This window comes from Petaurus breviceps, unplaced genomic scaffold (genome assembly GCF_028583685.1).
Source record: "Petaurus breviceps papuanus isolate PSGF00001 unplaced genomic scaffold, PetGlider_PUasm1.0 171, whole genome shotgun sequence".
In the NCBI taxonomy this organism is placed as follows: domain Eukaryota; kingdom Metazoa; phylum Chordata; class Mammalia; order Diprotodontia; family Petauridae; genus Petaurus; species Petaurus breviceps.
Genome location: NW_027185754.1, coordinates 4041900 through 4063049, shown reverse-complemented (window position 1 = coordinate 4063049; position 21150 = coordinate 4041900). Strand labels below are relative to the sequence as shown.

The 21150-nt window shown below is 34.4% G+C and overlaps 1 protein-coding gene across 17 annotated transcripts in view; it reads left to right on the top strand.

Annotated features, from left to right (window-relative positions):
• The window catches only part of CHD9 (chromodomain helicase DNA binding protein 9), a 254078-nt gene that overhangs the window by 213419 nt on the left and 19509 nt on the right, over positions 1 to 21150 (top strand). For 11 of the 17 annotated variants that reach the window (XM_069082490.1, XM_069082491.1, XM_069082494.1 and 8 more), the window contains 9 exons: positions 2561 to 2618; positions 3985 to 4027; positions 6812 to 7031; positions 10053 to 10255; positions 10712 to 11617; positions 12507 to 12670; positions 14834 to 15106; positions 16047 to 16215; positions 20952 to 21091. In XM_069082490.1, coding sequence (XP_068938591.1) covers positions 2561 to 2618; positions 3985 to 4027; positions 6812 to 7031; positions 10053 to 10255; positions 10712 to 11617; positions 12507 to 12670; positions 14834 to 15106; positions 16047 to 16215; positions 20952 to 21091 — 2176 coding nt within the window. The remainder of the gene's footprint in view (positions 1 to 2560; positions 2619 to 3984; positions 4028 to 6811; positions 7032 to 10052; positions 10256 to 10711; positions 11618 to 12506; positions 12671 to 14833; positions 15107 to 16046; positions 16216 to 20951; positions 21092 to 21150) is intronic. The other 6 variants (XM_069082499.1, XM_069082496.1, XM_069082504.1 and 3 more) reach the window with 3 other exon arrangements.

The following is a 21150-nucleotide window of genomic DNA, read 5'->3' as shown; positions in this document are numbered from 1 at the left end:
TAAGTTTATAGAACAAATCCTTTTATTAAGGGGTTTTGTTTTGTGAAGTTTGGATTCAGTCAAAGGGCCATATGTGTGGCCTTGAGTCCACAGGTTTCCCAACCCTGGTATAGACTCAAAGCTCAGTAGTCTTTCTGCAGGTTAAAGTGCCATGTCTATTATATTTCTCAACATCATTCATTTTGGCAAGTATAGTAACTTTAAAAATATTGATTTTTAAATAAATAAAGATTGTAATTTTAAAAATATTAAAATGACTGGAGAGTAGTTATAAGTAATCATTTGACATTTTCATCAATTAAATTTCAATTTAATTTTCTTAAATTTTTATCATGTCATTTTAAAAAGTGAAATGTTATATTTCTTTGTGATGGATAAATGTATAATTGTTTTGAATAAAAAATCCCATTGAAGCATCTGAAAACTAATTAAAGCAAAGACAGGTAGAGATAGTTTGAGTAGCAGAAATATTGAAACGCAAAGTCAAAAACCCAAATCTAAGAGGTGCAGTCCATTATAATAATCATTAAGATTAACAAGTACTAGCTATTGGTTAGATATTGGTAGAGAGTGTTTTTTGTATGAATGCTTTAACTGAAGATAGTATGAAACCTAATAAATTGAAACAATATCTTGGAACTGTGTGTACAGAATACATCAGCAAGGCAAGAAAATTTTTCCAGAGAAAATTGGATGTTTTTAATAAGGCAAAACATACTTTGTCAAAAACAATGTCTATTATACCAGAAGGATTGCTTGCATTGTTTAAAGTTGCTCACAAAATTAAGTGTAAAAATTCTCATTCCATAAGAGAAACTATGATGCAACCTGGAGCTGCTGAGAGAGTTTAAATGATGCTTGGTGAATTATATGTAAAATAGCTCTGAATGGTTCCATTTGGGGATTGCCCATATGTCTGAAGACCTTTAAAATCAGTTGGGAAATTAAAAATCTTGCTACTTTGCATTGCAAGAAGATGAAGCAAAAAATATAGTTAAATATGCTCATTTAATTATATATGAATGATATGTTAACCAAATTGGTATTATGGAAGGTTTGTTACTTTGCAAACCTATTCATTGAATTGCCACATCAAAAGAATTTCCAGTCACATTGCTGAGTTTTTTGTTTTTCTTTTTTTTTCTTTTCTTTTTTTTTTTTCACGAAATTGATATGTAGAAAAATTTACTTCAACCTCTCATGGAGCTCAGTAGCTTCCAGGAAGAAACACAGGACTCTTAAGTAATAATTCAAAATGTGGCTTCCTTGCACAATTTGGACATGATCCATGTTTTACCACCATCTGTAATAGGAGAAATATGAAGGAGGAGCTAACTACAGTTCTTCAAGTTGTTACTAATCTCCTTTATGTGAGCACATTAAAAAGATGGTTTTCTTTGCAAAATTGCATGACAACAGAGGTACAGAGCATAGGGAACTCATATTATGGAAAAGCAAACCAGTTTCTTGAGCCAAAGTACTTGGATTTACTTTGATATTGCCATTTGGCTTAGTTGTAGCAATAAAGATTAAGCAAATTCATTCAGATAACAAAATATTGCCCTGAAACTTGAGTGGTTCTTTTTTTAAAACCAAGTACTCTAAATCAATGGTACGATCTTCACATTCATGCTGTAATTGAGAAAAATAAAGTAACTCCATTTATAAAGAAATTATAACTATTGATAATCAGTTTATAAAACAATATTTTTGATGTTAACCAGTGTAAAAAAGTCAAAACCTACTTATTTATCACTTTATCAGTCTACAGAATCAAATCTTATTTTGAAGGCCTATATATTTATAAATATAAGTGTATAAGAAACTCATTTTCCAAATACACATTTAGTTTTCTTACATCTTAACAAGAAAATTTAAAAGACTTGTTTTATGATAGTTTGTTGAAACTAGTTTTCAAACCTAAACAATCTTTTTATATTTTAACTATGACTAAATAAAGAATCCCCTGGTTCATCAAAGTGATACAGATTATTAGTGGTTGCAAAACATTTACAAATAACAGTATCATCAACATGAGAAATGTCATGATTAAAATCAGGCTCACTCATTGCATTATGATGATGATGATATTTATTTTTATGTTATAAATATGAACCTTAAAGGATTTTTCATGAACTTAAGTATGTTCTTGTATGCTTAAGATGATTCTGTTTTATAAAATTGTTTTAAAAATTATTAATTCTATTAAAATTCTAGTAAGAAAATAACTTGTGCGGATCATTTAATGAAAATAAAAACTTGTTTAATGAGGAAAGAGATTGCTGCATAAAATTTAGAAACTACTGGCCTAAGGAATGGGTGGTGATTTGAGCCAACCTCTTTCCTTCTGAGTGTCTTCCTCAGTACTGTAGCATTCTTTGTCTCCGTTAGTTGGAGGATAATTTCAAATTCCCTATTTTTTGCCTTTTCTAGCTATGGGATCTATTTCTGTTACAGAAAATGAACCAAATAACTCTTTCATCTAGACTTTTACAATTTGTCTTATCAAAGAGAACCTTGTGCATGGAAGTAATTGCAATGCATATTGGTATGTTAACAGGGATGTGGAAGACCCAGAATATAAACCAGCTCCAGCTATGTTTAAAGATGACATAGAGGTATGCTTTATAATATATTTAAAATCCTTGATTATAGCTATCTTAATTTCCATTCAGTGTATGGTTTATTTTTACATGTAATTCTGTAGGTTTCCAATTTATGTAACACTTCTGCTTCAAGGTAGACAGTGGGCAAGGTCATTGTAGCAAGTATTTGCTTAAGTTGAAGTTGGAGCACATTAGTCATTGATGATTACAAATTATATAAATAGCATAAAAGCAGCTTCACATTTATTTTTCATTGTATTCACTTTTGCATAGTAATGTGTGACCATTATATATGACTAGTGCCAAAGATTTAAGCTTGTAATTATAAACAAAGTTATAATGATTATTCCTTTTCATACTTCAATACTTGAAGGTTCTGAGATTTCCTTAGTGTGGGTACTAAGTCTACATATGCAAATTGCAACCCCACTCTATGTCTTAGATTATCTTTGGGAGTTGCTTTGGGCAAAAAATTTCATCATGCTTTAGCTATCCTATTAATGAAACTCCTATCTTCATTAAGCTGCTATATAGGTGACAGATAGTTTGTCACTGGATCCATACTGATAATTTTTCATCTTTGTCAGATCTGATAGAAATTATATTCCACTGGTATAGATTTTGAGAACCCAGGGTCACTTCTGTACTATTTTTAGTAATCACTAGATTTCCTTTTCATATCATTTTCAAATTTCTATTTTGACCAATAGTTAAAGAAACTATGATTAACAAATGTTTTAAAGTTAGTCTTCATTATTCATCTTATCTCTAGTTAAAGTACATATTTAAGGCTCCTCCAGATTTTTTTTTTCATTTTTGTCTTTGAAAGTTCCAACTTAAATGAATGTGATTTTTGTTGGATACCTGATGAGTTTCGTTTTGGTTGTGCTGAATTTAAGTTAATGGTAGTAAATCCAAGTGGAAATGTCTTGTGGAAGACTGAAATACAGACTTAAAACATAGGTGTAACTTCAGGCCCTGAGGAAAAGGATTTGGGAGTAATCAGAATTGAAATAATGAAAGTAGATGAAGTATATGAACCCACCCACTGAGTTTAGAGATAATAGAATGGGAGGAAGGGGTGAGATCAGGTCTTTGGGCAAACTTTCAGTTAGGGAGCCAAAGGAAGAAAAAGGAAACTGCAGAGGAGATAAGAAAAGAAAAAAACCACAGTGCCTAAAGGGAAAAATATTCCAGTAGTAAATGTGTCAGGGAAGCCAGTTAGAAGGATGACAATGAAAAGGAAAATGAACTTGGCAAAAAAGGAGAAAGCAAAAGTACAGTCTTTTCTTTCTTGATATGTACTTCATTATTCTGACCTGCTATAATTTTTGACCATTTGATAACCCTAACTCAGAACATTTTTATTTTTTTAAAGGATGATGTTTCATCACCAGGAGATCTTGTAATAGCAGATGGAGGTAAAATACATTTATTTATTTCATGATTTTTTTTGTGAATTTCTAATATGTTGCTATTTGATTGATAAACTATAATAAGCATGTAATTGTTAAGCTAGTTGATCTCTAAGGGCCCTCCCAGCCCTAAACTTCTATGTACCTTTATCAACATTTTGAAAGGCACAAGTCATTGGAGGGGAGATTTATTTAGATTTGTTACATTCATTGATGAAATAATAGTGTCTGCATCTCTTTATCCGTTTTAGCCTTATTTAGTCGTCCTGGTAAGAACATTTCGGTTGTACTTTGTTCTAGCTGCCATATTTTTATTTTATTTATTTATTTTTGCTTTTGAGAGGGCAATTGGGGTTAAGTGACTTGCCCAAAGTCACAAGGCTAGTAAGTGTTTCAAGTGTCTATGGCCGAATTTGAACTCAGGTCCTCCTGACCCTAGGGCTGGTGCTCTATTCACTGTGCCACCTAGCCACCCCAGGCTACCACATTTTTTAAAATATATAGTGACCCGGAGAGCTACAAGGTTGGATGATTGAATAACATGGACAAAACATTTGTGGGGGGCAGTTTGAAGGAGAGACAGGGATGGTGCAAGATAGTTGTCTTCTAAACATTTAATGGGTTGTCATAAAGAAGATAAATTTGTTCTGCTTGCCTTTTTAGGACAGAACTAGTAGTATTTTTTAGAGTAGGAGAAGGGACGTAAAATGGAATGTGCATTTATATAGTGCCTGCTATGTGCCAGGCACTGTGCCAAGCAGTTTATAACTATTATATCACTTGAGCCTCTTGCTCAGTTGTAGGTCAGACTAGATGGATTCTAAGGTCCCTTCTAATTCTGAAATCCTGATTCTTTAATTCTGTGACTTATTAATTTTGTGTTCCATATCCTACAATGTAGAGATCTTATTGGAGGATTAATGACATTTTTTGATTTGTTGATCACTGGATTAAAAATTTTGATAGAACTGAGAGTTTAATTTTTTCAATTTTTTAAATCAAACTGGTGTTTTGAAGTTTTATAGTTTAAAGCACTCCTCGGTTGTTCTTTTAACACCAAATTAATTTTGTCCTCTGTTCTTAATATTAAGTTATGTGCTCCATCACCCAGTTTTTACCAGTACCTTTTCAGGTCATGACCATGGCCCAACTTCCTGCTTCAAAGAATGGGTAATGGGAAATGAAATCTGCAGACAATTGGCCAAAAAAGAATCTTTTCATGTACACACACTTCCTGAATCACAGTTCCCCACTCCCCACCACTCACCTAGTGACTGATTAGTAATAAGAACCTCAGTCCCCATCCACCTAGATAGGTTAGCTGTGCCAGTATTCTCCTCCATTGACTTGCATAATTGCATCTTGTTTTACTATATTTTGCTCTTGGAAAGTAAGTTGTTTGTTGTATTTGCATGTATATTTAGAAACTTAAAGTTTATACTTAAGGACTTCAGTGAATCTGAGATCTAATTGATGTGGGTATTTCTCTTCCATGATAAAAATTATAACCCATCAATGCCTACCTATCCTGTATGTCTTTTGTCTATGTCCTTCCTTTGTCCTCCAAAGAGTGCTCTCAAAAGATTCCCCTTCTAAATATCTTGACATTGCATAGATTAAGGTGAAGTACACAGGATGTACTTTATTTGTTCCTTATTCATGCCACATGATTGACCCTTCATTTTGTTGTCAGACATTTCTTTGACCTATGACATCAGATTTATAGCATTATCTCATTGTGGTCTCCCAAACAAATCTTTTTAAAACTAAAGACTTCTGAGTTGTAAGAAGACATTGTCATTAATTAGCAGAAATGGCATTACAACTGGTTCCTATTTTAATTTATTGAAATAAAACTGTAACAGATCTAGTTTTTCATGGGGTTTTGATTTAGTTTTGGATTTGTTTAAACTGGAAATAGAAAACTAATAAGGAAAGATATTATATACCTAAGAACTAAAGATATGGAAGCAGCTAGGTATGAATACAGTGTTGGACTTGTAGGCAGGAAGACCTGAATTTGAATCCAGCTTGTCTCAGATATTTTCTAGCTATATGACCTCAGTTTCCTCAGTCCATAAAAAATCTACTTTACAGTGTTGTTGTAAGGACCAAATGAAATAGCATGTTAAATACTTTCAAGATCTTAAAGTGCTATATTATATTTTCATTTTTTTTTCCCTTCATGGGTCACAGATATTTCAGTCTAAAAGAAGTATGGTGTAGTAGATAAAGGGGATGACTATGTTTGAAGTTGCTAAGACTTGGGTTCATGTCCTACCACTGACACAAACTAGCTTTGTGACAATAGGTAAATCACCTAACCTTTGAGAGTACTCAGGCAGTTAAGAGATTAGAAGTTACAGACAGGTTGCTGATCTACATCAGTGGAAAGAGTTTCCACACTAGGTATTACCTACATTCCCTATTATATATAAATACGGAAAGAAATATGTTCATAGATCTCTACATATTTACATATTTTATACAAAAAGTCCAAAACTAGCCATTTGTATACTTAGACTTTAAATATATTCAAATACTGTAATTATACAATGACGAGATAATTTAAATACCTTACTGAATTTGATTGTAATGAATTTGGCTCTGTATTTGTCAAATAGAATTTGTCATGATATGAAAATTAGTTATTTGAGCTTGATTAGTACAAGACACAATTGCTTTTTGTTTGAAACATTGGTTAAAATTTAGTAAAATGTTACTGTCTTGTATTCTAGTATTACATCAGTTATTTCCATCAGTTAATGTGTGTTTTTCTTTATGATTCAGATGGCCAAATGATGGAAGGAGACAAGATTTATTGGCCTACTCAGTCTGCCTTAACTACACGCTTGCGCCGCCTTATAACTGCATATCAGCGGACTAGTAAAAATAGACAAGCCCTGCAAATCCAGCCAGCATTCTCAGTACAGGCCAACGTGGTGCAGCCTCCTTATGAAGAAGCTGCTCTTAACCCTAAAATAGCTGCTAAAATTGAAAGACAGCAGAGGTATGATGAGAGCACCTGTGTTAATATTTAGTGTGGCAATGTGGAAATTCATTTTAGAAGGTGCCAAGATAGGATTGCATCTTGATTTTTGCTTCTTAGTGAGCAAAAGTTTCATTTAAAGGACTGAAAGAAAAAGAACTTCTGGACAAATTAATCAAGTGTATCTAACAAAAGTTTGTCACTAGTTAAACTTAAAATATAGGTACTTGAAACCTCTGGTGCCAATTTTCTCGGCATGCAAATGAACATAGAACTGGTAAATCAATCTCAATGAAATTAAACTCAGCTTGTAAAAAAAAAAAATTAATGAAAACTGAAACATGAACCTCAACAAAAGTACTACTACACATCTGAAGGATAAATGGTGCTATTTGCTAGATATATGTGACTGTTTATATATATCTGGCTTCCTTCCATGACCAAATACTCAAACTGTGGTTTACAGACCAATTTATTTATTTTTTTTAGACCAATTTATTTTCATTTCTTTATCATCCATTCACTTCTGACCTTCTTGCAGTCTGCTCCTGTCCTCACCATTATACTGAAACTTTATTCTTAAAAGATACCAATAATCTTTTCTTAGTCCCTGATCTCTTTGCTCCAAACCCAACCTTGGCTCCCCACCCTAACTTCCCTCTTTCTCTGTTTTGTCATTCAGTCACCAAGTCTCAAAATCTAATAATAATCTTTACCTTTGTTTTGACCGTCATGTCTTATGATTCACCATATCCTGTCTTTTCTAAATATTGTCACTCACATCCATACTTTTTCATTCTCATTGCCTTCTATTTTAGACCATTATTATCTCACAACTGATTTATTAGAATAGCTTCCTAACAAAACTCTATTTGTAGTGTCCTAATTTTTTTGTGAGAACTAAAGTTGAAAATTCAAAAGAAGGATATGATATTTGATATCTAATAATACTGAAGCTCATTCATGCTGTATACCATCAAGCTTTGTGGAACTGTTTGTTTTGTCCTAGCAAACCTTTTAGCTTCTGCAAAGAATTGAGAAAAGTGGTGAGTTAGGAAATTGGATTATATATAGTCCATCTGAAATAGCTAGACTTACCCTAACTTAACAATATTTGCATCATCCAAATGCATCTAAGTAATCCACAAAGGGTACAAGAATTTTTAACTCTACAAAACATCAGGATTTGAAATGAAGATAACCTTATGTTACATTAGGATAAGTACAAAAAACAAACAGATTTCTCTCTAAGTCTCTGATTAACACACTATTACCTTTCTCTCCTTATTTCCCTCTAACCCCAAAGTGTGTGAAAACAGTGACTAGCCGTGTAGAAAGATACCAAATAAAATTAACAAGCCATTATTTGAATTGTAAGAGGAAAGGCTGGTTTCTTCTTCATCCAAACAATTTTAGCCTCTGGAAAGGAAAGAGAACATTGAAAAAGAGAGGCAAAGATTAGCAATGATCTGGTCTACTTATGACACTTTTTAAAGAGGAAATTAATTCCTTTCCTGTAGTTTTATTTGCTTCTCAGAAGTTTTTAAACTTCTGGAATTTTGTTTAAGTTTCTAAAATTTCAATAATTATTTTCAGATATCACAGCTGCTGTTGTTCTCCAATCTATCCATCATACCACATCCAAATTAATTTTCCTAATCTCTTCTCTAGTTAAAGACCTTCAGTGAGTCCTTATGACCTGTAAAATATAAAGTCCAAGTTAGGACTGTCTTCAGAAATCTTTACAATCCTGTACCAGCACGATTTCTCAATTTTATCTCCTACTTTTCCCAAACATATGCCCTCTACTCCATCCATGTAGCCTGTACTTTGCTCATGTTGTTCCCACCATCTGGGATGCCCTCTACTCTACTCTTCACCTAGAAAAATTTTAACCAATCCTTCAGTGTTCAGCTCATATTGACATCATGCATGAAAACTCCCAAACAACTACAGACTATAGTAATCTTTGCCAATTCTGAACTCCTGGACTTTTTCCTCTATGCTGATTTGGCACTTAAGGTACTACCCTACATTAGCTTAATTTTCATGCGGGTATGTCTTGTTTTTACAACTACATTAAAATTCCTTGAAGAAGGAAACATTTCTCTTACTTTTTTAGTTTCCCTTAATGTCTAGCAACGATCTATTCCCAATACTGTCATCTATAATCAGATCTTGACTATCTGATATACAGACTATTAATAGACTCTTAACTAGCAACCCTGCTTCTATATCCTTCCTCCCTTTCCCTTCCAATTATTTCAACTTTTGTTCAAAAAATTACCATGGTTCCCCATTTCATACAGAATAAATCCACATTTCTCAGCCTAGCATTCAAGACCCTCTGCAATCTAGCCCCAGATTACCTTTCTAACCTTTTCTCCTACTGTTCAACATGCAGCAACCAATCTGGAATACTCATCATTCACTCAGTGTGAATGATACCTTCTTTATTTTTGGCTTATGTTATTTCTTCTTTCACCCAGCCCCCAAATTTTCCTCTTAATATCTTACTGTCTTCTAACACTCAACTCATGTGCCATCTGTTCCACTATGCCTTCTCTAATAACCCAGCAAACGAAATTCTTCAGCCATCTGAATTCTATATTATTTATGTTGTATAAATCATTTGGTATATATTCCATGCTGCTTTTTATCATAAACATCTGATAGCAAGTAGCCTCAAGTCTCTTGAGGCTAAGGACTATAACTTTTATAGTTTTTTTATTATTCACAAAGCTTAGCACATTACTTTGTACATAGTAGGTACTCAAATATTTATTGACTGATTCAAAAGTAGACAACTCAGTGAATATTTGAATAAATGAATGAATGAACCAGTAATATAAATACATACATACACACATACACATTCTCTCTCTCTCTCTCTGCTATTACCATGGATTTAATCACTGAGTTTTAAAAATTCTTCATATGACCAAATTCTAATTAGAATAGTCTAAATTCAGTTTAGACAAATTCGTTTGTGCTAGTTTCTTAAATATGTGTTGTTCTTTTTTTCAACTTGATAAAAAATAGATGGACAAGAAGAGAGGAAGCTGACTTTTATAGAGTTGTGTCTACTTTTGGAGTGGTATTTGATCCTGACAGAGGACAATTTGACTGGACAAAATTTAGAGCCATGGCTAGGCTGCACAAGAAAACTGATGATAGTTTGGAGAAGTACTTATATGCTTTTATGTCCATGTGTAGGAGAGTTTGCCGTCTTCCTTCCAAAGAAGGTTTGTAAAATCTGTATATATGCCTAAAATGATAAAAATTATATACGATGTCACATTTTTGCCCCAAATCACAAAAATATTTATAATTTAATTAAATTTATAGTACTCAGTTCTGATTATTTCTGTGTTTTAATACAACTTTCAAAAATTTGTACCTTCCTACTTATTTAAAATATTTGTTAGTGGGGGAAAATAGCAAGACTAATAATGGGACTTAATGGAGGAGATATAGAATTAATTTAATACTTGTATAGAGTACTGTAAAATACTTTTGTGGGTATTAAGTAATTTGATTTTCACAGCAACCTAATGAGAATAGGTAAGGGAACTGTCCTTTTTCTAAAGATACAGAAACTAAGACTCAAGAAGGCACATTGCAATTTCATTTTGACTTATAGTCATTTATGTTTAGTGTATAATGCCCAGTTTTGAAGAGTTTGATTTCTCTTAATGTAGAATTGGTGGACCCAAGTATTTTTATCCAACCCATCACAGAGGAGCGTGCTTCTAGGACTTTGTATCGAATTGAACTTCTGAGGAAAGTACGAGAACAGGCTCTCCGACATCCACAACTATTTGAACGCTTAAAGCTTTGCCAACCAAATCCAGATTTGCCAGTCTGGTGGGAGTGTGGCACTCATGATAGAGATTTGCTTATTGGAGCTGCTAAGCATGGGGTTAGCAGGACAGACTATCACATTCTTCGTGATCCTGAACTTTCATTTATGGCAGCTCAGAGGAACTACAGTCAAAATAAAGTGACTCATTCAAGGACTTCTACCCCACTTATACAACATTATCAAATGGCACTGTCTGTTTCCCCTCTGGCTTCTCAACCAAGGTTACTGGATACTAAAGGGAATGCTCTTGAGGATACAAAAGTTAAAAGTGAAAGCCTTAAAGAGGAGCCTCAGTCTTCTGGAGAGGAATCTGTGTCTTCTGAAGAAATCAGAACAGGAATAAAATCTGAACCTTTAAGCCCAAAGAATGGTATTTTGCCACAGACTGCTGGAGATCAGAAGTCTACTGGGAAGGTTGAAACTGATAGGCGCATGGTTGCAGCCAGGACAGAGCCCCTGACCCCAAACCCAGCTTCCAAGAAACAGCGAGTGCCCAAAAGGGGATCCGAATCCAGCTCCGATTCAGACTCTGATTCTGACAGATCATCTTGTTCTTCTAGATCATCGTCTTCCTCCTCTTCTTCTTCTTCCTCTTGTTCCCACTCTCGATCAGGATCTAGTTCTTCATCATCTTCATCTTGTTCTTCAGCATCCTCTTCATCTTCCTCTTCCTCTTCCTCTTCCTCCTCTTCTTCATCCTCATCAGAAGAAAGTGATAGTGAAGAAGAAGCGCAAAAGCGAGGTAGGGGCATCCATTATGATTGTTGTTTTATATGTCCAGAAAATGGCAAATGTGTTAATTTACTGAAAACACAGTTTGTTTAAAATGTTCATGAAGTTGAATTTTGTGTAGTAATTTTTTATTTTAAAAGTACTAACGAATAGCAAACTAGAATCTCTGATAATGGGCAGGCGATATGGTACAATTGAAAAAGAATTGGCTTTGGAAACGTAGGACACTCTTACTCCTCTCTAGGCTCTGCCAATTACTAACATTGTGTCCTCGGACAAGTTGCTTCACTGTTTCTGTAAAATGATGGAGTTGAACTAAATGATCTCTAAGGCCTCTTCCAGCTCTTAAAGTCAATGTTCAAGCCAATGAGTCTACACAGTAATAATATATTCTCTATCCAGTAGAATTTAAAAGCACTACAAAAACCATATTCTCAGAACTCAGTAGCAGAAAAGGAATATTGTTGCTTATTGGTAATGCTAATGTGACTACTGCTTCATAGTCTTTTTCTAAGAATATCTTAATTATTGTAAACATTCCAGAAATAGGAGTAACCAATGGAATGCACGTGGAAAATAATCTTTAACAACTTAAGTACTACTTACCAACTTCAAAGATTTATAAAAAAAGAGAAGTTATTCTTAATGGCCATATCACAAGTAATTTTTCTTAGGGGAAATAGTAATTTCCTAGGGGAAATACCATTTTTAGAAACCATGCATTAGGTTTTCCTTTTGAATTTTGTTTTTCTTTTCAAGTAATTCTTACAAGTTACAAGGAGAACTTAAATATAAGCATGGTTATAAAGTATCTAATTCAATTCCACAATCATTTATTAAACACCTACAGTGTACACTTATGTATTTAGGTAGATAATACTAATAACTGTTATTATTAGCAGAAGGCACCACTCACATGAAATCATATGATGAGGAAAGTGTTGCATCCCTGAGCACTATACAAGATGAGACCCAGGATAGTTTTCAGATGAACAACGGAACTCCAAATTCTGCTTACATCCTACAAGGTGGATACATGCTGGCTGCTTCTTATTGGCCAAAGGTAATTTAATAAATGATACCTTCATTTTTCTGGATTTTTATTTGAAATTCTAATATTAGATTTTTTTTCATTTTGTTTTATAGAATAAGGCAACGCCTAAAAACTTGACAGATAATTTGAGGGTAACAAGAAGCATAGAAATGCGAAATCACTCCCCCCCCCAAGTTATTGTTGAAAATATACATATTTATACATGCAAATGATTTGTATAGGTAGTCTTCAAATTGTAGCATTCTAAAAGTTCATCTGTAAATTGGTTATTGGAACTTAGAACACATTTTTTAATAGAAATAATGTTATTTATACATGGTAATTAGGTTCCTCAGGCCAGCTCACAAAAGCCAACTTAACTTAAAATGTACCTGAAGGTGCCTTACTAATAGTACTCAAGAACCTAACCACCATATATACTAGTGATTCTTTGTCTCTCTGGAAAATTGCATAAAAATTTGGAACTTTAGAAATCAAGAACACATTTTCTTCCATCCTTGAATTTTAAAGTAAGAATTTACATCTCCAGCTCCGTGACACTAGCAATGATGCTATAATCAGGGACTTTACCTCTGTCAGCAAGGACATTGACAGTAAGGAGTTAAGATAGTCTTACAGATAGCATTGAGCAACTGGTATGGGGGCTCAGAATTAAAGAAACATAATGGTGGGTCTACCCACCCAGCAGAAATGCTAACAGACAGTTCTAAAGCCTGGCTTGGCTCCCTATTCACACCCTTCCTTCTGGATGTACCAAGGCTTGTTAAATATTCTGTATTAAAAAGCTGTCATGCAAATGTTTCTTCACCTTCTCTAATTTATTCCCTACATACACAAACACATGTGCGCACAAACAAACACACACACACACACACCTTCTCTTTATTCATTTAGACACTAAGGAAAAGCAGATGATCCACAAAGGACTAAAGATTCAGCAATATTTTAGAGCCTTTTATCATAAGTCTTACACGTTTTATTTTGGAAGCTCTGAGATGATGAGGTCTAATAAATAGGGCATGGAGAAAAGGAAAGAGATGAGAACGTACAGATGGATCAGTACCATAATCCAGATATGTTCCAAAACATTGATCTAGATGGACAGCACTGTGGAGAGGGAGAGATAGACCAGGGAGAGGTGAGAAGGAAATGGGAGGGCAGGGCAGGAAATTTCCTAGGGACAGCAAAGCCCCTGACCCTTCCTAAATAAAGGTACCTCTATAAATTAAGATTACATATACATATATAAATCAAAATTTGTATGCTTTTTCCAGAAACATGTGTTTCACAAGACTTGTGTTTAGGGGTACATCTGCTAGATATAGCTGTTACCAGACAAGTTATTTGTCACTTTAGTAGTTGATGTTAGATGACTTGACAGAAAGTGACTTGTTAGGCGAGTTATACCACACAGAGACTCTATCCATATTTATATGTAAAAGTTAAAGGTTTTAGTTTTTTTTTTTAATAGATCATGTTCCAAAGGTTCTTTGGTAGTGATTCCAGTGATCTTTTCTAATTGAAGAATTTAGTAATTCTCCAGTCAGAAAAATTGGATAGTCTTCTATAGAACAATATTCATTATAAAACTGGTGAATTTTTTTACTCCCATTCCAGGGTTTTTATAACTGAAGGACTTAATTTTAACTATCAGTGACATGGTTATGCTGCTAGCACAGAGGCCTACAATAAAAAGCAGTAGTAGTGTTCAGTTAAGTAAAAAAAGACATAGTTAACTAAAGATAAATTTGTCCATTAATGACCCTACTGAACTCATTTATATACAACATGCTGTTTTTGGACAGCAATTAAAATTGAAAATTGAAGGAAATTATCCAAAAAAAATTCCTTGAAAAATACTTTCAAGAAATTACATTTTATTTTTCTTCTTGTGTTTGTGTTATACTTTAGTCTTACTAAACTATGTTTCCAAGTTGGAGGTTTAATTCATTTAAAATTTTCTCTCTGGTTCCAATTCCAAGTAATCAACAGTTAACCCCTTTTGTTCACCTGATAATTTACATTTCTATAAAATGCATTTTGAAGCTCTGTACACTTCTTCATACATTTGAATATGTACACATTTATCCTAAATTAAATCCATTAATGGGTCTTTAAAAGTTTATCATCAAAAGTCTGTTCTGATCCTTAAATTGCTCATGTGTGACACAGGATCGGGTAATGATCAATCGGTTAGACAGCATATGTCAAACGGTCCTGAAAGGAAAGTGGCCATCAGTTCGGAGAGGTTATGAGGGCAGCGCAGTGGCATCTTTCTACACGACCAAGCTTCTGGACAGCCCCGGTGCTGCTGCTGACACTGGCGAGCCCCGCATCCCGACTCCCCCAAGTGCAGGGGTGAGAGAAGAGCGTGACCAGTCCACACAGATGTCAAAGGTGAAGAAGCATGTACGAGAAAAGGAGTTTACAGTGAAAATCAATGACGTATGTTTATTTTTATTGCCCTAGGACCTGATTGCGATTGCCGTGTGCAGCATGTTTTTTCCTGCAAGTGGCTGCCTGCTCTCACTCTTAATTCTTTGCACACTAGTTTTCGGTATTTGGATTGGGTTTCTTCTACAAATTCAGAATGTTGGACTTGTGTATTCTACTAAAAGGATTATCCTGCTGATTGAGATGCTTTCTTAAGTTAGTGTGGTGCAGTCTTTAAGCATCTGGTACATTTTTGACACATGGATACACATACAGGCAGTATGCTGTAGTGAGTAAAGTACTGAACTTGAAGTCAAAAAGACCTGGGTTCACATCCTTACTCTGGCCTCTTAGTAGCAAGGTGACCTGCAAAGTCATTCAACTTCTGAAGCTCAGACAAGTCTCTTTGACTTGCCTACTGAGATAGAGCTCAGGTTTTGACCTGTTTCAATGGGGAAAATTCCTTTCCTGAGGAAACACATATTCTTGATATATTGATGATACAATATTTTTTCTCAATACATTTGACTGCTTCAAACACATAGTATATCCTGCTATAAGGTATACTTTAAGTTTCCCTGTACTTTTTAAACTGTCCATGACTAAATTGATTACTCAGTATGCAAAGTGATAAAATTCTCTAAAAATGGCCTATGTTAATGGATGAAGATATAGTCGTATGGCAATCATATGAGAAAAAAATTTTTGGTTTGAAACTATGTGGTACTTGAATATTTCATTTAAGCTAGAATGTCTATAACAGACTTTTATTCAAAAATGTTCAAAAATTGGCTTAAATTAGAAAAGGCATAATTTCATAATTACTTTTCGTTATTTCTTCCAGTATACCTCAGATCTTCTGTGGTAGAATTTCTCTTTAAAATCCTTTATCTTGAAGGAGATGGGTTTTTTTTGGTAAGTTTTTATCTTAATCCTTACATTTATTTAACAGGAAGGTGGTTTGAAGTTGACTTTTCAAAAGCAAGGACTTTCTCAGAAAAGGCCATTTGAAAATGAAGATGGTTCACTTGGACAGCAGCAGTACTTGGCACGGCTTCGGGAACTTCAGAATGCTTCAGAGACCAGCCTCGTCAATTTTCCAAAGTCCATGCCAGTATCAGGTAAATAAATCATATATAAAAGTGTGAACTACCCCATAATAATAAAACTTTCTCATCATTTTAGAATTCTACTCATAATACATTACATGAAAATTTTTTATCAGTCCTTTTACACTTTTAGTTTCTCTTAAACATTAATAAAAATAGTAACTGTTGTATAGTGACAGAACTCAGGACTTGGACTTAGACCACAGAGCTAGTTTCTGCTCTTTTATTAAGCAGTTGTTTGACAACTCACCTCACCTCACTGCTCTAGGCTTCACATTCCTCATTTATTAGAGAGGGGTTTGAACTGAATTATAATTCATAATTCCACAGTACTGTAAGGTTGACAGTGTGCTTTCCTCACAACAATACTATGAGGTAGATAGTAAGTAATATATAAAGGATCTATGATATCAATATTGAGTAACTCTCTTTGTGAGAACTGATTCCATCCATGAGTATTGTAGCCCAGCTGTGATTTGGCATAAACCTAGGCAGTTGCTTGAGGCACACAGAAATCAATTGACTTACCCCGATCACGTAGCTAATAAGTGTCAGGCATAAAGTTCAAATTCAGGTCTTCCTGGTTCCAGTTAGCCAATAAAAATTTATTAAACACTTACTATATACCAAGCATTGTGCTAAGTGCTAGGGATACAAAAAAAGACAAAAACAGCCCCTGTTCTCAAGGAGTTCATAGTCTGAAGAGGGAAACAACATGAATAACTGTGTGCAAACAAGTTTTATACAGTACTAATTGGAAATAATTATTGGAAGGAAGGCACTAACTAACTTTAAGGGTGATCAGGGAAGGTGTCCTTTAAAAGGTAGGATTTTGCCTGAACGTCAGGGGAGTCAGGAGGCAGAGATGAAGAGGGGGGAAATTTACAGACATATAAGGCAGCCAGTGAAAACTGCCTGGAGTCAGGAGATGGGAATGTCTTGTTTGAGGAACAGCAAGGAAACCAGTGTCACTGGATCACAGAGTATACATGAGGGGACAGGAGGGTTCAAGATGTAAGAAGACTGGAAAAGTTGGTGGGTAGGGGAAGGCAGGTTATGAAGGGCTTTAAATGTCAAACAGGATTTTGTTTTTTGATCCTAGAGGTGAAAGGGAGCCACTGGAGTTTATTGAGTAAGGAGGTGACATGATCAGACACTAGGAAGATTTTATAGGTTTAGGAAGATCAGTTTGAAAGCTGAATGGAGAACAGACTCAAGTGGGGAGAGACTTGTGGCAGACTGACAGGTCTTATTATAATTTTACTTTGAAACGAAAACTTTCATGCTATCTGTTTTCTTTCCCTTATTAATTAAAAAATGTTCACAGCATTAATTGCTAAAAATTGATGCTTTGAGGTATTCTTAAATGCTGGTCCTTCTAATGTTAAACCCATTTCACGAAGAAACTGAAGAGCAAAATTGCTATGTGACTTGTTCTAGATTACATAGCTAGTAAATTATGTCTAAATTCTCCTTTTAGTGCTGCTATTTTTTGGACTTATTATTCAAATCAAATTGTATAAAGTTTCCTAGCCTGGGAAATAATTTCATCCGAGTTTTATATATTTTTAGGAAAAAATCAAATATAAACCATAGATTTTGCATTAAAAATGTCTAATTGACAGAATCATTCATTAGTACAGATTAGAACAAAGGTTCATAACTTTCTTATTGTTGTTATTGTGGATCCCTTATCTAATGAAGTCTGTGGAATCATTCTCAGAGTCTTTTTGAAAAATTCTTAATTGAAGGAAATGTTTAATTTCACTGATAGGTTAGTGAAAATAATTTTCCTATCCAAATATAAGGACACAATAAAACTTGTCTGCAAACCCCCTGGAGCCTTTGGAACCCAAGTTAAAACCCTCTGATTTAGAATTACAGGAGAGTCATGTGAGACTGCAAAGATCATCAGTCTGAGCTTCCACTCTGTGCAGGGGTTCCTTCTGTAGCCTCCCTGACAAATTATCATCTAGCTTCTGCATGAACACTTAATGATCATAGAAAACTCACTGCTTTACCAGGTAGTTCTGCTCTTCTCCAATTGTCTGAGGCAATCTAAGGCCCCTCCTTTGATTAAAGTCCTTTGCTTTTCTTTTTTTCCCCTTTAAGCCCTACTTCCAGATTGGGAAGTTTATTTGCTTGAAGCTGTTGCCTCCCTAGTATTATCTTTCCTCTTAATTCCCTTTCCTTATCTCTAATCTTTTTCCTTTGGAGCTTGATGTATTTGTACCTAACTGTATGTTAACCCTCCTTTGTTTCACTTGAGTGAGGTCCAGCTAATATCTGCTCCCCACCCCTTCCTCCATATTTGTATATTCCTCTTTTCTTATACTATAATTATGAAAAATAGCAAGTTCCACCTTCTTCCTTTCTAAATTAGCGTATTCCCTCTTTTACCTACCTCTCTCTTTCTCCTCAAATTCATATAACAGATCCATTCCACTTCCAGGATCTATTTATTTCTAACTCCTTCTGTACCCTATGAAGATAGTAAAATTCTGAAGGAATATGTATTTCTTCTCCCTTTATTAGAATGTTAGCATAACGTCATGATATAACTCTTCTAATTGCTCAGAAAATTTCCTATTCTGGATTTCTCTGGACTCTTGTGTTTGTATTTCAAAGTTTTTATTCAGTTCTAGTCTTGTAATAAAAAATGCTTCAAAGTCCACTAGTTACCTCAGGCACCTGGTTGTTTCAGTGAATAGAGCAATGGGCCTGAAATCTGGAAGACCTGAGTTGAAATTCAACTTTGGATCCTTATTAGCTGCGTAATCTTTGGCAAGTCCCTTATCCTGTGTCTACCTCAGTTTACTCAACTGAAAAATGAGGATAATAACGACCTATTTTGCAGAGTTGTAAAGATCAAATGAGATAATATTTGTAAAGCACTTAGTACAATGCCTAGCACATAATATGCTATTAGCACATAAAGGAAAGTATTTGTTGTTATTATTTTTATTATAATACAGTGAGGCTAGATTTTGGAGACCCTTCGGTTCTAGTCTTGAATTTTATCTTTAGGCAGTAAGGAACCATTAGAGATTTTTTAACACAATAAAATCAGGTTTGTTAGGAAGATTAGCCAGACATTCCAACTAATATTTTGCTATAATGAATATGTTCTCAAACCAGTCTTAATAATAGTTTATAGTGAAATTCACTACTGTGAATAATTCAGTAGAATTTAATGTTTTTATTCAGCCTTATATATTCTCATGTAATTTCATATATTCAGAAATGTTTTTCATCCAATCTTATTATTTGTTATAATATAATCTAGAGTGGGTTTATGAAACTGTGATAGAGGTTCCTAAGATTGTATAGTCAACCCAAGAATAGTACCTGAATCAATGCAAAATATTAGGTAGGATGTTAAATGCTTGCCAGTTGAAAATGCAGCTATGGTCACTACAAGTCTGCCTTTATAGCAAGAAACTCCTTAATAAACTGTTTCATTTGCCAAACCATTATAATGAGGTACTATTAGATTTGAGAAGCTTGTGGCAAAGTGAATGAAGAATACCCCTAACCAGCCAGGAAGATCAGTTAGTCAGTGAACATTTTTCAAGCACCTACTATGTACCAGACATTGTGGTAAGTGCTGGGGACACATACAAATAAAAAAAAAAAAAGACAGTCCCTTCTCCTCTAGGGGCTTAAAATCTAGGGGAGGAAAATAGTCACAAATGTAAACTGAAAAACAGGGGAGAGGGGAAGAATTAAGTCTCAGACACTTGTAGGGGGAGTGGGGATGATGGAGACATCCACAGAAATCCAAAAGCAGTGCAGCTGGTGGGAAATGGGGAGAAAAACTGGGTTGAGACCACTCTTTAAATGCATTCCCTGAAGCCCATAGCTCTGCCCTCTAGTCAAAGAGTCCATTCAGAGGGGCAGAGGGTAACTGTGGAGATAAGAGGACCAGGCAGATTCAATCATGGAGCATAATGATATTTCCCAATGATGAGTTGGGGAAGGAAGACATGATGGAGAGGTCCAAAGAAGAGCAAAAGCAATATAGCAGGTGAGAAAATGGGAAGGTATAAGTATCTGTTTTCTTATTTTTAAGATGGGAACATTTGTATTACCTATTTTACAAGGCTACTTCAAGGAAAACACTTGTTAAATTGTAAAATACTGTGTAAATGTTGGTTACTTTTATTAGGAAAGAAGTACTCAGTTGTAAATTTCTTCAGTACAAAAATTATGTTTTATTCACTTTTGTCCTTTTCACAACCTAGGATAGTGCCTTATATATAATAATAAGTAAGTAGTAGATAATAAGTAAGCAGTAATCTTTTTTTGAGAGATTAAATCAAAGTACTGTTTGCTAAGAACTTCTTCTGGGATAAGATTTGCCATCTAAGTGGCTCAAGAGATAGATCATTGGACTTTAGAATGACCAAAGTTCAGATCCAGCCTCAGATACTTACTAGCTGTGTGACCCTGAGCAAATCATTTGATCTCTTCTGGGCTCAGTTTCCTTAACTCTAAAATGGAGATAATAATAGGTCCTATCTTGAAGGTTGTTGTGAGGATAAAGTTAGATATTTGTAAAGCACTTGGCAAACTTTAAAGTACTACATAAATGTTATTATTTTTAAGAAAGCTTCTAGTCCAGGTGTTATTTAAGACATACAAGATGGAATGAATCAATTTTTAAAGGATGTTTCAATTTTAAATTATAAAACAAGACCCAAATACTTGATTTTTATTATTGTGTTTTGCATTCTCCATTTGCTCAGGTACTTCTAGTCAGCCAGCAGTTGGTGCCAATGGAGTGATATTAGATAGCCAGCCCATAGTCAAAAAAAGAAGGGGAAGAAGGAAGAATGTGGAAGATGTTGATGTTCTCCTATTAAATAGAAATAAACCACCTAATCATGTAAGTAACAGCCAAATTAGAACTTTTTACCCTGATTGTTAACTTGGAATCTAATCACA